A 17,489-nucleotide genomic window follows, 5' to 3' on the forward strand; every position below is an offset into this window, starting at 1 on the left:
TCAATAAAAATATATTTTAAAAAATAAGTCCCTGCGTCCCAAACTGGAGTTTCAGATCTTTGTGTCCCTTGGATACCTTTATCTATCTACCTGTCTACACACACACACACACACACACACACACACACTGTACATTTATATTATGTACTATTCTGGTGTGTGTGTGTGTGTGTGTGTGTGTGTGTGTGTGTACGTACGTGTAGAGAAATATCTGGGGAGATATAGTAAAATATTAGCTTTTTCTGCATATAAGAATGATAATAGTTTTGTTGTCTTGTTTCTTCCCACCTACTTTTTTCTCAAGTAAGTTTACCCTAATGAGCAATTATATTAAAAATATATTGCTTATAAAATAAAATAATGCAAGTTTAATCAAAACATAGTTGTGCTGCATTTTTTTCTGTTTGTCCATCTAGGCCCATTCTCCCTGTTCCCAGCCTGTTCTCTCCCCTACAAGGCTGAGCTATATTTACTGCATGAATGATCACCTTGAACTGTGTTTTCCCATTGGATTTAGGCCACTGGTCACATGGGCACCCAGCAGGCTCCAGAGAGGGAGGGAGGGAGCCTGAGTGGCTGTTCCCCCAGCTCTGTCCATTAGTTGCCTCTTTTAACCAAGGGTCACAGCCCCTGCCAGGTGCCCTCTCCATAGGCTGCCCCCCCCCTCCCCCCGGTTCTGCTACCCACTCTGTCACCTGAATCTCCTTTTCTCTCCCTCCTGTAAGCTAGGAATGCTAACAGCTCCCAGCTGTAACTGGTCCAGGGTACTTACTGCACTGTGGCTGTGGCTTCCTTGCACACTGCCCATACCTTTGCAAATAGTTCCTTTATTAATCACTCCTCAAATTACCCATTTTGAACGTGCCATCTGTTTCCTACTGGGACCCAAGTGATGCAGTAGTCCAACTCTCTAATTGAAGCTGGACGTTTATATGCAGTAAGTCTGCCCAGATGAGCTAAGGCCCGATTTCTGTTTGACCAGAGGTCTGTGAAACACATATCTGATGGAACAATGGAGTGAAGTGAGATTTTAGAAATTAAGGAATGTGAAACCTTCAAAAGATAGGTGATTATATAGGGAAATGCATTCATAACTTTTTAAGAAGTATTTTAAAAACATGACATCTAAGGGACAAAATCATAAAAGAGATCCTTGATGGGAAAAACAAACAAACAACAAACAAAGAAACCACAGAGCCATTCAACTTTTTTGTATATTTCTCTTTTCTCAAGTTCTTACTTTAAGAACCGGGATTTTTTTTTAAATGTGTTCTAGGATTGGGACACGTGCTATGAGTGGGAAGGATGGCTTCAGAAAGGGAAATGAGGGGTCACAGAGGCAGAGCTGGAATTTCAGACAGAGTAACAAGGCCTCAGACATGGGCCTCCTTGGGAGGTAACATTAGAGCAAACATTGGGAAGAGGCGAGGGAAGATAATGGGAAGAAGCCTGTGGAGGCAGCAGGTGCAAGGTTCCCAAGTATTAACAGAAGGGCAAGGAGTTTCAGCACGAGTCTCGAGAAGAGTGAATAAGGTGGGAGTGGTAGGAAATGAGATTACAGTAGTATAGGTGAGACTGTGTAAGTTGCGGGGTGCGGGGGTATCAGGTAGGCACTGTAAACATAGAAACCATTTCACTTACCCCCACTGCACTTTTCTGGACCCCTAAGGATCCAGAAAACCCAAGTTACTCCTAGGAAAAACATTTTTTTAAATGTGCTCTTAATATTCAGACAGGATTTCCAGAAGCTTCTTTGGAAACTATCCTGTCCATTTTTTGGAAGGTGTCCTTTTTGCTACGTGACAAGTGCTGTTAGGTTTGTTATGGTCAAGTGAAAATGTTATCTCTTTATACTAGGATTTCATCAAATAAGACAGACGAACTTTCTCATCGATTTGCTCTGTTACATGATGTAATTTGGTTTTTGCTCTCAGACTGAACAAACACTGGGAGCGATGATTCAGTTTGCTTGGAAGCAATGGCCATTCAAGGGTCCTTGTCCTCCAGTAAAACAGCACTTCCCAGGATAGAAATATGCTGCTTAATTCATATCGATCGTTAGAACAGCAGAGCAGTAACTTATGTCTGTGAAGTGCTAAACAATCTACAAAGCAAGGCCATTCATGGTGAGCCACCTGACGGGTTCCGCCAGAAGTGCAATGACAGGCAGGCACACTCATTCTCTATTGTTCCAGAGAAGGAAGTCCATCTTGTAGCACGCTTTCCTTCTCCCTGAAGATCACATTTCTATTTTATGTTAAGAGCATAATGTTGCCTAACCAACGCTCCAGGCAGGGAAGTTTGCAAGCAGATTCATCTTTGTGGACAGCCCTACCTTCCAGTTCTTTTGGCCAGGAGAGAAGAGCTGAGGAAGGGGGAGCTTGGGAGAGAGAATGGCACAGGAAAATCTCTTCTCAGATCTGTAGTATATCATTAGCAGCTTTTAAGAGAGTGCTATGTTTATATTTCTGGTCATTAAGTATTTGAAATGCTGAAAAAAATAAGCCCTCAGCATCCCTGGGGTTTTCTGTGCACTCTTATTTTAAGTAACTTTACATTTTCTGGTAAGGACAGGAGAGAAATTTGTTTAGTAATTCTAGAATGGGCCATTTGCCTCCTGCATGACTATACCAGGTTCTCAGTATGACTTCTCAGCATTTCATTGTACGCTTAGCACCCTTTCCTGATATTAAAGACCCTTTTCTTCCCCAAGCAACACAGAGGTGTGATTGCGCTAATGCCATTGGCTATCCACGTCCCCACCCACACTGGCCTCAGGACCCCAGTTCCTTGCTTGTTTTTAATAATTTTGCTTTAGCTTTCCTATCTCCCCTTCTAGTTACTTAGGAAGTCCCATCTTGCTGCACTTCAACCAGTGCCTCTGATTTGAGCTGACCACGGCATATGACTATTTGAGGAAACTTTTGAGATGTGTTCTGGCCTCTGTGTGTTGATATGACTTATGTGGACTCAAATCAGCAAATGGTGTCCCTTGTATCTCAGGCTTAACATGTCCATGTGCCCAACTTAGACAAGAGGAAATTGTAAATTGACTATTCTTTATTACCATATCAATACTTCATAAATCGTAATTTCTTTATCCATTCCATCAATGATCATTCAGTTCTGTTTCAGGCACTGAGCTAGGCAACAGTGATAGAAAACAAGACAGGCACTGTCCCTTTCTTCCTGGAATTTATAATATGATGGACTGGAAGTAATGATGATAACAGTTACCTCATGTGACACATACTATAAAGGAAAGGATTGGAGTGCTGAGGTAGAAAATAGTAGGGGGTGATATTGAGAAGATAAACCTGAAATAAAGAGGGGAAGGCAGTCTTTCTAAGAGTGAGGAAGTGGTCGAGGAGAGACAGCAGGGTTGTAGGGTAATGTTATGTTATTGAAGTTTTTTCCCAAGCCATTACTGTGTCTTAACTTTTTAGATCAAAGGAAGTAAGGGCATACTATCCTTATTTTGTACTTGAATAAACACCACCAATCAATAAACAAATTTATTGCCTAAAGGATAGGATTCAGCTAGGCAGTAACAAAGAGAAGAAATTCCAGGCCTACGGAATGTACCTGTAAAGATGTGAAGGTGAGGATTTGAACTCATGAGTTGTGTAGTGAGTAGAGAAGGGTAGTTGGAGTGGAGGGTTTGGGTAAGAAATGAGGGTAAGAGGGCTGAATATACAGACTTGAGGCAAGGCTGAGAGTGGGCTTTAGTAAGTAAAGGGGAACTGTGGGGTGGGGGTTAGACTTGAAGGACATTAGGAAAGTGCTGATTTATACCAATTAATTGGTCTGGAGTGGTCTGGGAGGGACCTGGAGAGCAGTTGAAAGCTATTGTACGATCAGGAAAGGAGATGATAAAGCTCTGGAGCTTGTGGGATAGCAAAGAAAAGACAGATGTGAAAATCATGAAACAAAATCCAGACTGAGGACATTAAACAAGATCATGTGCTTCATGGTAGAGCTTGGATAAAAACACAGAGCTATTGACTAGTCCTTTGCCCTCAGACCATGGTCTGATCAGCTCTAGGTGCTATGTCTCTTCCTGTTTCTAATCTCTCTGTGTGTGAAGGTATTTTTCAGATTTGTTGTTTCATTTCCATCTTTCTTAAATTTTCATATTCCCTCTAAACCATAGGCTTTATAGACAAGCACTTATTTTTGTTTTCTCTTTCCACAGCACTAGTTACACTTACTGTATATTTACTCAGCAAACATCTATGTGACAGGCATTGTATTAGGCCCTGAGGACAGAGATATGAAATCAGATCCTGCTCCTGTAGTGAGAGTGTTCACAGCTAGAAAGGGAAGATTGATCTTAAAGATAGGTAAATACACCAATGTGTTACAGGAACTGTGAGAGAAGTATGTATGAGATAAGATGAAGGACAAAGGAGTGGTTAATTAATTCTACCAGTGGAGAGTTGTTGTTAGTCTTGGCAGTAATCATAATAATAGCAATGGTAATTATAATAATGGCTATTACCATTTATTGGGCATTTAATGTGTTCAACATGGCACTAAGCTCCGTATTTATATTATTTAACATAATCATTATAAAATTCTTACGTGGTAGGGTTGTTCCTGTTTTAAAAATAAGAAAATTGAAGCAAAGAGAACCTATAAACTTCAAATGTTATTCATTTATTCACTGAATAGTTGAATGTATTGCATATCTGCGAAGTACCCATCATGAGAAGATACTGTCGATTCTCCAATGAACATGGCATATTCCCTGCTCCAAATTTACTGGAGGAATCACTCCGGGAAACAAGTGATGCTCTCTAATGAAGTATGCACAAGGCCCTGTGGGAGCTCAGAGCAGGAAATAACTGTGGGGACCAGAAAGAGTTGGGGAAGGCTCCACAGAGGAGGGGACATCAGAGCCGGATCTTGATGAATGGATTGACTGCATAGAAGAAATATTATTTGCAAGGGTGAAAAAAAGATATGAAATGGTGTGGAATAGTCAACAAGCATTGAGGTCTGTGTGTGTGACCAGTAAGGAGTGGAGGTGATAGTGAGGATGGGCTGCCAGGAGGTGATGTGGGAAAGATTGGGACCAGATTGTGAAAGACCAAAGTCAATGTGATGGCATATATAGAGGAGGTAATAGATGGCCAGCGGAAGTCTTTAAGTAGACTGGTAGCATGATGGAATGTACATCTCGTTGGAAAAAGTCATTTTTCCCTCATTTCTTTATTTTATTTTTATTAAACTTATTGGGGTTACATTGGTTACTAAAATTATATACGTTTCTTCAAGTGCACAATTCTATAATACATCATCTGTTTTGTATTGTGTGTTTACCACCCAAAGTCAAATCTTTTTCTGTCACCATATATTTGACCTCCTTTATCCTTTACTACCCCGCCCCCCCATTCCCTTTTCTCTCTGGTAACACCATAGTGTTGTCTGTGTCTATGAGTTTTTGCTTGTTTGTTCGTCTTGTTTGTTCATTTGTTGCTTTCAGTTTTATATCCTACATATGAGTGAAATGATATGGTTCTTGATTCTTGAGAAATGAGGGACCTTACCAGTGACTGAGTAGAATATCACTTTCAGTGGTGTTAGACTAGTTTCTAGCTTCCAGGATATCTGTAGAAACAAAAACCACAGAAGTTTGCCCAACTGTAATTCTAGTAACCTGAATGAAGCAGCACCATTTCCTTCCTTTTAATTATATGATTATATTTAGCAGAGCAACCAAGACAATAAAGTGATAGATGTGAGGAGAAACAGGGACAGTCCAAGGCACTGAGAACCTGAAAGTGAAGGAGCAGGATCTTTGCGAGACACCTGAAAATTGTTTCTCACAGTCAATGGTGGCACCTGAGAAGACATTTATTATTTTGAGCATTTTACTACAGTATTAAATGAATAGCTATAAAACGCTTACAGGGATGGTTCTGGGGCTCTGTTGCCTTCAAACCCAGTATTAGAAAAGATGACAGAGGTCTGGGATTGGAGGAGAGCGTAGCTGCTCTGTATTCTGCAGACTTCAGTTTAGAGCCCCATTCAGGGTGAGGAGTTGAGATGGGGAAGGTGCCTCCTCCTCCTCTGCCTCTGACTCTGCCTCCTCCACCTCCTCCATGGGTGAGTAGGATAAGGCCACTGAGAATCACATCAGTGTGCAGGCTGCCTTTCTACCCGTTGCTAGGGAATTTGTCTTGAAAATTAAACTTGATCCAAACATCAGAGAAATTATCTCTTTCTTAGGCTTTCCCTGAGCTCTTGGAACTCCCGAGGAAAGTGAAGTAGCATCAGTGAATGAGCAAGTGAGGATATCTGGTTTCTTTTAGCAGTTTGATAGAAGTATTGTTCAACACTCTTTGAACTACAGCTTTCCCTCTCTAATCTTAATCTACCCTGTTCATTGTAAACCAGTCTAGAAATGCCTATGTAGTAGGCAACATGATATATTTTTTAAAATCCTCACCTGAGGATATTTTTATTGATTTTAAAGAGAGACAGAGACAGAGAGAGACATCAGTGGAAGAGAAAAACATCGATCGGTTGCTTCCCATGTGCATCTGACCGGGCATCCAACTCAAAACTTGGATATGTGCCCTGATAGTGAATCGAACTCGAAAACATTTTCTTGTATGGGACAACATTCCAACCAACTTAGCCACCTAGCTAGAATGGCAACATGATCTTAAGACAAGAGTCACTAATCAATCACTTTGAAATGAATTCATAGTGTATTCCCAGGCTTTTCTTGGTGTGAAGGTGGTGGTGATAATATTGATCTAAATTAGTGGTATGACAATATATTGCAGTTCTCAGGATCACATGCCAGCATCAATTAGTAACTTCTTTTCTATCCTTCATAGAAAGGATATCAAGTACAAATATTTTTTTACCAGGTAGGTAAGAACCTGGGCTCTGAGCTCCTCCACTTATTGACTGTGTGACTTTGAGCAAGTCACTTAACCTGTCTGTTCCTCAGTTTCCACATCTGTGTAATGGGGATAATAAATATACCTACCTCCTAGACCAGGGGTCCTCAAACTTTTTAAACAGGGGGCCAGTTCACTGTCCCTCAGACCGTTGGAGGGCCAGACTATAGTTTAAAAAAAAACAACTATGAACAAATTCCTATGCACACTGCATATATCTTATTTTGAAGTAAAAAACCAAAATGGGAACAAATACAATATTTGTATTTGCATGTGGCCCGCGGGCCATAGTTGGAGGACCCCTGTCCTAGGCTGCTGATAAATATTGAATTTTCTGACATATTGTAATAATGTTAAAGTGTTAACTATTATTAATAATATTTCTATTAGTATCAGTCATGGAGAGTAGCCACCCAGAACGAACCATTACTTTCTGAGCTTCACATTATGAACTTTACTAAAAAGAAAAGAAGTATATACATTTGCTGTCAGGCACTATGCTGGAACATCTGTTATCTCATGTGATGCTCACTGCAATCCTGACCACTTTAACAATAAGGAAGATATGGCTTAGAGAACCTGAATAACACCCCTCAGATGATATAGACCTAATGTGAACTTGATCCTGATTTCAGAGCTCATGTTTTGTTTCTGTACCTTGGGCCCTCTTAGAATTTTCCTGGAATAAGTAGCAAACTCTAAAAGAGTAGAATTTAAATGTGTATGTCAAAGCTGGAGTTTCGACAATGCCCTGGGCTCTACTCTCCCATTCCTTCCTGCAGAGGTTGCCTGAGATGGTTTCTTACCTATTTTGTCCATCTTTTTTTTTTCTTTATTGTCTAAAGTTTTACATATGTCTTCTTTTCCTCCAATTGACCCCTCTCCCCCAGCCATTCCCACCCTGGGCAAGCCCCCACCGCCCCAGTGTCTGTGTCCATTGGTTATGCTAATATGCATGTATACAAGTCCTTTGCTCTCTCACCCCTGCCCCACCTCCCCTGCCATTTGTCTCTGGATCTATTTTTGTTCATCAAATTATGTTGATCATTATATCCTACATATGAGTGAGATCATGTGATATTTTGTCCATATTGCACTGTGTGACTACACTAAGGAGAATTCTCTGGAGAGAGAGGCAGCCTGGATGGTCCCTGATCTCCCCACCCTACCTGCTGTGTCTCCTTAGTACCTCACTGCCCCCTCTGTCATGGAGCAGCCCACCCTCGGTAGGATTCAAAATACCCATATTAGTATTCCACCTCCTGAGACCACCAGAAAGGAGTCAGGACCCTCTAGAATAGCTTCTATACCTCCAGAGAGCATAGTAGCTCCCAGAAGGTTAGAACTTTTGTTATTCTGTGAATGTCTCAGACATCTTTTGGATGCAGTTCATGGATGTTTACATCTGAGAAGTTCTGAAAGTCTTCATAACTGCCCAGGCATCATTAAGATGCAGACAATTTCAAGATTGCACAACTCAACTTGTAAACGTGTGTCAGGATGACCCTGGCTCTTTATAGAGAAACCCATAAAGTCTCCACACCTTGGCAGTTGGACAGACTATAGATTTGAAGATAACATTTTGGGACCTTATGGGAATCAACATAATTTTTCCTGTATGCTCCAACCTTCACTTTCATTTGTGGGCCACTTCCCTTCATCCTTCATTACCACACCCTGAAATTATAGTTATTTGTAAGAACACGGATATATATTCATATGTATCAGGTTGTTTTTTTGCATATTGTATTCCAAGTCCATGCATGCAGAAAGACAATTACCACTCTACCTCAAGCTCACTGAGTATGCAATCAAGACTCATTATTTTCCTGGTTCTCATCTCATTCACACCCTTTATGTCTCAGAACAACAATAAATGGAGAGCAAGGGACATGAAGGGAAGAAGAATTCCAAGGACATGTGGAGAAATGTGAACCAAATAGGAAAGAATTTGGTGAAGACAGTTTGTCTGTGGAGCTTTCATCTTCGATGCTTGAGAAATTTTACCTTTTGTTAGATCCATTTCTTGAATCCTGATCCCTTGGGTCTGGCAGAAAGCTATAATTTTCAGAAGGCTAATTTCTGCAAAAGCTTATAGTTATGGAGAAAAAAAATCAGTGCTTCTAGGCTCATGAATCAGAGTCTAAAAAGTCTGTTTGGATATTTAGTGTCTCATAAAATGTAACATAGAAAGAGACTTATGGAGTATCAGAGCTGGAAAAGATCAGGGAGAGCATGTGGTCCAGCCCCCTGCTTTTATCAGTGAGGCTACAGATCCCAGGGAAGTTGAATTATTTGCCCAGGTTATATTGCTACAAGGAGGGGTAGAGAGACTGGACTAGAAGAGACCTCCTAATACCTAAGCCAATATATTTTCAACATTATCACATATTACTAATCATTTGGAAGCATTTGAGCCAAAGTGTGAACCATGTATCATAAGTGAGAGAATCTTAGCAATGGAAGAGACCTTGGGGTCATCTAGTGCCATCTACCTCCTGGTACAAGAATCATCTTGCTGACATCCTTGACAGATGACCACAGGTCTCTGCTGACTAAACTTTGATGCCAGAAGCTCAGTACTTTATAAGGCAACTTGTTTTGTTTTGGGATATCTCTACTCATGGTAAATGTATCCCAACAAAAGGTCAAATTCATATTCTTAAAGTATCAGTCCAGAAAGAGTGAAGGTGGCCAGCGGTGGTGAATGGCATGGCCTTAGTCATGGTGCAGAGTTCACTCTTTTTTTCATCTTAAAATGAGGAGAATAATGCCTACTTTATAGGGTCATTGTGAGGATTTAGAAGTATAGTTTATAAAGCATCTCCCATAGTGTCTGCCTCAAAATAGGTACTCACGTTGTAGTTATTATTGGCTTGTATCATCATTTTTTGAAATCATGGCTGCTGGAGCAACAGATACTATATCTAATCCCACAAATATTTGAAGACAGTTATCATGACCCTCTAAGTCTTCTCTTCTCCAGACTAAATATTCCCTGATTCTTCTACTGTTCTTCCTGTGATGCATTTCGGATGTCGTGGCTTTCATTCCATCCTATTTGTCAATTTCCCCCTTAAAATGTGGTCGCCAAATGTGGTCAGTTCAACGTGTTCTACAGGGGAATAATTACTTCCCTTGATCTGGACTTTGCACTTCTCTTACAACCACCTAGATTTATGTTAGCATTTTTTGGAGGCCAGATCACACAGTTGGCTCAGTTAAACCTGAGCCACTATGCAGAACATTAGCTATGCCTCCCTACACGTGTCAACTGCAGAGTTGACAAGCACAATTTTTACATCTTCATCCAAGCTGTTAATAAATATGTTAAACAAGAAAAGGTCAAAGGCCGAACTTCAAGGAACACCCCCCACCCCTTCCGAGCATATTGACATAAGTCCACTGATTTTGTGACATTGTTTCACCAGCTCCAAATCTATGTACCTCTACCAGAGAAATAACTCAGCAAGATAGGGTCACTCTTTGTATTTTTGAAATTGGATATTTAATTTATCTGGAGGTAAAATGCCATTCTTTTATCAATGAAGACAGGTTTTGAACCAATAATTGGGAAAATGTGAACTCAGAAAGTAATTTCATGTTTGAGTTACTACGTAATGCTTAAAGAAAAAAAAGATTATCTCCTACTAATATGAAATAATAATGCTTGTCTAATTGTTTCTTTTTCCACTCTGTTTTGAAATTACCCTCTGTATGTGGGGAAGGAGGCTGGAGAATGTGCTGATTTCATGTGTCGGGGCGAAAGCATATTATTGAAGAATTAGAATATAACTTTCAGATGTCTTTTCTATCTCTGGTGGGGATCACAGAGACAAAGAGATGATTTTGGTGGGGAAAGGGGAATGTATTTTCCTAGATAGTCCTTTGTATTTTTTTAAAAATGATTCTCAGAGAAGAATCTTAAACTGGTTTTGGCAGGGGGTGGAGGGACTTACTTCTTTCTCTCATTTAACGTGCTTTACTCTGAAGATACGAAACCCATGTATTTGGGCTGCAGCACAAGTCAGTTTTTCTTAGTTTTCATGGCAGAAAAAAAGAATGGTTGTTGCCATCATTTGAGCCAAAGTTCTCAGATTTGAAGCTCACTACTTTATATTTTCCTCCAAAGGTTCATTTAATATTTTAACAAAGGCTTTACTTTCCAATCTACATGCCATATTTGTGGCTTTTTTCTTAACCCTGATCCTCTCTATTTCTTTAGCCCATAATCGAACAAGTATCTTCATCTAAAACTGTATTATTGTGAGTTTACTTAGAGATTTTGACGTAAATAGATAAGAAGTTAGCACTCTGAAAAATTGCATAGGGGACAAAAGATAAGATTTTATCATACTGAATGTTCTAGGAGTGATACTTTATGTTTAACTTATTCACTCAACATTTACTGAGCACCTACTTTATGCCACTGACCTATGCAATAGAGACACAATGGGAATAGAATCAGATTTAGTCCCTTCTCTCAGTGCGCTTATATTCTAGAGCAGGGGTGGGGAACATCTGGCCCACAGGCTGTATAAGTCCCGCCAAATCATTTGGTCTGGCCCTGCCAAGGCATTAGGGATGAGTTAATTAAATGTTTGACTAAATATAGCAAGCTAATTTTTAAGTTGATAATTTTGTATGGCCTGCAAATGATGTTATAAATACCCAAATGGTCTTTGGCAGAATAAAGGTTCCCCACCCATGTTCTAGAGGAAGAAACATGTTAATAAAATAATAAAAAAAATAATTGTAATATTGTGAAAAATACTACAAAAGAAAGGGAGATGATGCCCATCATTGGAGAGGTCAGGGAAGGCTTCCTCATGAGATGCTTGATCTAGCATTTGAAGGTGTAGTCAGGGGAAGAGCAGAGGCAACAGAAAAGAGCTGATTCTAGGGCCCTGGGCTGAAATGAAGCATGGTCAGTTTAAAGGCAGGAACATTTCAGTATGGTGGAATAAATCACAGGGAGCTAGAGTGATGGTGTAAGGCAGGCTATGGAGGTAGAAGGATCCCATACAGGCCTTGAAGGTCATCCAAAGAGTGCTGTCAGTGTTTTCTAAGCCATAGGAAGCCAGCCATTCAAGAAGCTGGGGTTAGGGGTGGTAGGGGGAATTGTAGAGATATGATCAGTTTTGCCTTTTGAGAAGATCCCTGTGGTTATAACATGGGAAAGAGGAGGAAGGGAAGCTAAAGTGAGTGACAGGAAACCAACTAGGAGACCACTGTCTAGTCCAGGAAAGGAGATGGTGCTGGTTGGATGTAAGCCGGTGGAAGGATAGATGGAAAGACAGAAATATAGGATGCTTAAGTTGAATTTGTAATATTTGGGGACTGAATGTGGGGGCAATAGAAAAGAGATGTCAAATGTAACTCAAAAAGAGGTCATAGATTTTATATTCTTGTTTGTGAATTTAAATACTATTTTAAAAGTTTAATCATGCAGCTTCTAAAAACAGAGTCAGGGATTATATTATTGACAAAGTAGGTGACAGCGAGCAAGATGAAAACTCTTTAGTATCTTTGAGGACCCAAACAATGGAAAAAAAATAATACTTGTAATTGTTTAATTCGTCACGATCTCATTAGGACCCAGGAAAGTAAGTTTGTTAAGGTTCACTTTCAAAGAAAATAACACAATTATTTTTATTTTCATTATTTTAAGTTTAATTCTCTATGTCTCTAGATTCTGTAAAAAGAACTCAAGCGTGTCCCTGCAGTGCCACCCCAATACAAATCACCACTTCCTTTCATGTTACTTTACCCAACCACAATATTTTCCCACATCAGAAAAGCCTCCCAGTATATAAGAGGAGCTTTGGACTGCGTGTGTATGTAGAAGCCTGTTCATGCCTTTGGGAACCCACGACAAAACAGTCACTCACAGTCTAAGCCAGGTGCCCAGTTTCCATCTGGACTCCTAACAAACTGTGTGGTCAGGAGTTTGAAATCAGAAACGTGGGAAAGGTGCAATGTGATGGACACAGCCACCCCAAGTACCATATATGTTATCACCATCATTTAACACGTAGTGCAGGAAATCCTGTTCTTTGCAGAAGAACTTCAAAGAACCACTTCCAGTTCTCTTGGGTAACATTTACTTTTTTTCTTTGCTAACCCCAAAGGGTAGATATATATATTCCCTCCAGTAAATTGCTAGTGACACTTCATTTCTTTCCTGCCATCCTCAACCCATTGTCCAAATGACCTCTCGAATTTCCCTCCTCTCCTAGGCTGAAGTTCTGTACCTGGTGGTTACAGAGGCCGTAACTTAATTTGCTTTGCCCTGCACTTACTCTGTCTTTTCTAGGTTCTGAATGTTTCATATTTTAGCCCCACCATGTTGATCAGCCTTCCTAGCTTCAATATGTATCCTCTCTTGTCCCAGTGACCTTCTTTTCTGGGAGAGCTGTCTTTTAAGCAATTTTTTTTTACCTTACTTTTGAATTTTAAACAAAACCTTTATCCTAGTCATCGGAAATAAATATTAGAACCCTCAAGCAACTTAGTCTCATTTTTTCCTTCACTAGTCTGTTCATGCAATATGTTATTTACTGAATGCCTACTATGTTCCAAACATAAGGATAGCATTTTGGACACAAACATTCTACATTCTAGAGGGAAAGATAATGAATAAGAAAACAGACAGTCACTCATTCTGTATTCTGTGATTCCATAACATTGTTATGAATTGATTTTATGGAAATATAGCAGACGTTGCAACTCTTGCTCTTGTTTTATTGGATCCCAGACACCCCCTTGTCTGTTCCAATCATCCATCCTCCCAGTTTTGAGGCTTGGGTCATGGGTACCCAGATTACAATTTGGAAAAGTAGCATTTCCTGGGGAAGATATAGTGGTTGACTGCAAAAGAAAAAAAATAACCCAGTGTGCTTGTCATTCAAAGCAGAATGCCAAAGGGCTCTTCACTAAATCACAGTATTAAGCACATACCGCAGAAATCATTTTCAAATGCAGTATATATCACACTGAGTCACTAAACGTCCCTGATGTAAACCTCACATCAGGATGGCGGCAGTGTGATTAGTGAACTTCAAGGTACTTTCTTATGTGCTTTACTCTTAGGGCAAATAGTTATTTTTCATCTTCTCATAGTTGTAAGTTATAACAAGATGAATGGACCTATGGCTTGCCAGAAGCCATAAGTCTCTATTTAGTTGACATAACCAGATTCCCAATTTTGGTCTTTGAGAGTTTGAAAGTAGGATAAAACATTGGCTTCCTCTGACCTTTCCCCTCTGTCTTCTCTGGGCAGAATATCTCGATGCATAATACAGTTGGTGGGGCCATGGCAGGGCCTGGAGCTCACCAGCTTGGCAGCACACGGATGCCCAACCATGACACCAGTGTTGTGATTCAGCAAGCCATGCCGTCACCCCAGTCCAGCTCTGTCATCACACAAGCACCTTCCACCAACCGCCAGATCGGGTAAGGAGACCTCCTTGTTGTTTCTGGGGCCTCGCTGGAGCTCAGGAAAGGTTCTGGATTTTCTTCTTGTTTCTAGTGCCCGGATTAGATGAGACAAAAGTTGGTTTTCCTGGCTGATGTGATATTGCCTAGAGCTCACAGTGATGTTTTTGATAGGAGAAGGGAGACAAGGGTCTCTGGTGGATGCTCTTTGACCCTGACTTTTTGGGGTAGGGGTTGGGGAGCAAGTCATTCTGTATCATTGTTTCTTCAAACAAGATTTGTGAATTGTAAGATGACTATAGGAAACTCTATGGGTGTTATAAAGTCCACAGCATAGTTCTCAAGACAAATACTTGAGGATGGTAGAAAGAAGTTTCTCCCTTCTCTCTCTATTGGTCCGTAGTCATTCCTGGAATAGACAGGCTAAAGAAAGCAGGCCCTCTCCCTCTCATTTACATAAAAAAGATAATCCCAAGGCATTGGTAGGATGGTCCCGGACACTTTGTATTATGGGATGGAAAGAGCTCTCGCTTCTGAGTATCGTGTGAGAGCTCTATTCCTGTGCTACTCAGAGTGGAGTCTGAGGACCAGCAGCCTGGGCATTAGCCAGGAGCTTCTTAGAAATGCAGAATCTCAGCTTCCTTATCTCCAGAATGAGGATGGTGTCTCTTTTTTCCACCCTCGCAAGAGTAGAGTGAAGAGGAAATAAAATATTTAAGAGCATTCAAGTTCTTAGGAAGAGAAGATAATAACTTAAGCCAAAGAGCTGTGATAAATTTATATTGTTGGATGCTGAAAACTGGTTGCTCTATGTTCCCAGAGTTTAAAACAGCAAAGGGAGCCTGTGTTTGGGATATACATCAGAGTGAAGTTTGAATATATTCAATTGAATATTGGATATGGTAATGTAAAAAAAATTAGAAGTTGTCCCACAATTTGTCAGTGTGTCTTTTCCCCCTTGTTTTCAATGCTTGTAAGAATTAACAGACCAGAAGCGAGTACTGGGGACACCACTGGCTTATTCCTCCTTCAAATGCTCTAGAAGGGGTACCTTGCCTCATATTTTTCATCTTGTCTGGGTGGATTGTGACATGCGGAGACCTACCTTAACAAATGAGAGTTGTGGGCAATGACAATTTTGTGAGTTTGCTGTGGGTCCGTTTAGTTTCTCATTCAAGAAATAGGAAATGAATCCAGCCATTTGAATCCTTGCCTCTGTTTGAAGAAGGCAGCACTCAATTAGCAACTGTCTCTGTTAAAGACTTCTTTTCTTCTCAGATGACTATGCAAGCAAATGTTGCCACTATCTAAAGCAAGAACCTATAATAATATACTAAGAGGGTGGGGTGGGTTGTTGAAATCTCAAGGGACTCCTTCACTCTAGTGGCTTGGCTTTGGGCAGACAATTCACAATTGGCCAGCTAATTATAATTATTTTGTTTTTCCTTCAAAGGGAAAAAACATAAAATGTGCTGAAGTTTACTAGCAGTTTTACAGCATTCCTTCTCCCCTGGAGTTCTGCCTCTCCCTGCACCAGTCCCCAGCTACCCTCTTGGAGGCCCTTGGTATTCGGCCATTGTCAGTACAAGGCCGGTTTTTGTGACACAGCCTTTTAAGGGTTAGCCCTAAATTCTGGGATGGGTGTTGACTCTGTCAATAATTTACCTAGCTGGCCCAAGGCTGTACAGTTGGGTGACATTTCTAGGCCATGTCACTATGCTTGGATGGGTGGGGGTGTTTCTCTGATAGTTGTGACCTCCTGACCCACTCCGTTTCCCATTTATTCCCAGTCCTGGGGTGTTGTATGTCTGGTGTGTTCCAGGAGATAATTGTCACTTTTAGGACTCTGTCTCATTGCCAGACTTGAGGGAGGCTGTTTCTTTTCTTCAGATCCTTCCCTGTTGTGCTTACCATGTTGATTTCAACGCACACATCCTGTCATTTCCATTTTCTCTATGTGACCCATTCAAAACCTTGCCCGGATGATCATGGGGGCTCAGCAAGGAACAAGCCAACCCATCTCACAGTGGATTCAGAATGAAACTCTAGGTGGTAACATTTGGGGATGGTTGACTCTTTTATTTCTCTCAGCAAAGAGGAAATGAGTACTTATTTTAAAACATGAGTTCCCTCTGGAGACTGTGTCTTTAAATGAGCATTTGAAATTGCAGATAGTTTTTTTTTTTGAGGCTGCACAGAACCATATTGTAGTAATATTCTGATTTTTATCACAACCTCAAATATTTAAGTGTCAAAATCTGGCCAAGCCACCTGCAAATGTTTGCCATGGCAACTGGCCAACAAAAACAGCAAACAGCAATGAAAGTCTTCATTCAGGCTCTGTGCTTAAGCTGCATCCAGCCAGAGGGGCTGGGACCCACCTGTGCCCATGCACAGTGCCCTTTTGCCGTGGCCAGTGGGTGTGTTCACGACTGGGACTTTGTGCAGAGGAAGGGGGCCGCCTGTCTCCCACTCCCTGTCTATTGCCCCCCTTCTACCAGTGCTCAGCTTCTGCTGCTAACCCCACTTTTGCTCTCCTTTCTGCCCCCTCCTTTCAGACTGTATTTAAGCTTAGAGGCTTGGATGTATTGAGAGTGGTACTGACATGAAGGACTGGGAAATGGGAGCAGTGTTAGTTCTCATGGATTTGGGAGACAAAGTATGCATCCTAGTAAGCATTTGATTTTCATACTTTCTGAGTAGGCACTGAGCTACATTGTTCTAAAATGGTTGGAAACGCAAAAATCTGAAGAAATAAGATTAACAGTAGTTAGACAAGCAACATGGCAACTTTCATTCCATGCTCTGCTGTGCCCTTTTTCCAGTTCTGTGGAAGTAGTGCTGTTATCCCAATAGAAGCTGGAGGTAAGTATAAATATCCCAAATTGCACTTGTGTGGTTAGGCCGGCTAGAAAAACACACAGCACTAGAGAGTGTGGGAGGTATCCCCAAACTAGTGACTACTTGTGCATTGTCAAACTGGCAGACACTCTGTCGGGAAGAGTGTCTTTGGCTGATTGATGGCAGCATTTTAAGAGATAAGTTTTCCAGATGGGAAAAAAGAGTGAGGCACGGGCTGTGGGGGAGACAAGTGAGACAGAAAACAAGCATGTGTTAAATACAGATGAAATCGAT

The 17,489-nt window shown here is 40.8% G+C and overlaps 1 protein-coding gene across 1 annotated transcript in view; it reads left to right on the top strand.

Moving 5' to 3' along the window:
• The window catches only part of CREB5 (cAMP responsive element binding protein 5), a gene marked incomplete at its 5' end in the record, with an annotated part of 325,398 nt that overhangs the window by 62,526 nt on the left and 245,383 nt on the right, over positions 1-17,489 (top strand). The window contains one exon of the mRNA XM_081102754.1: positions 14,200-14,372. Within this exon, the coding sequence (XP_080958880.1) occupies positions 14,200-14,372 (173 nt within the window). The remainder of the gene's footprint in view (positions 1-14,199; positions 14,373-17,489) is intronic.

Source organism: Myotis nattereri (genome assembly GCF_964212035.1).
Source record: "Myotis nattereri genome assembly, chromosome: 11".
NCBI lineage: Eukaryota > Metazoa > Chordata > Mammalia > Chiroptera > Vespertilionidae > Myotis > Myotis nattereri.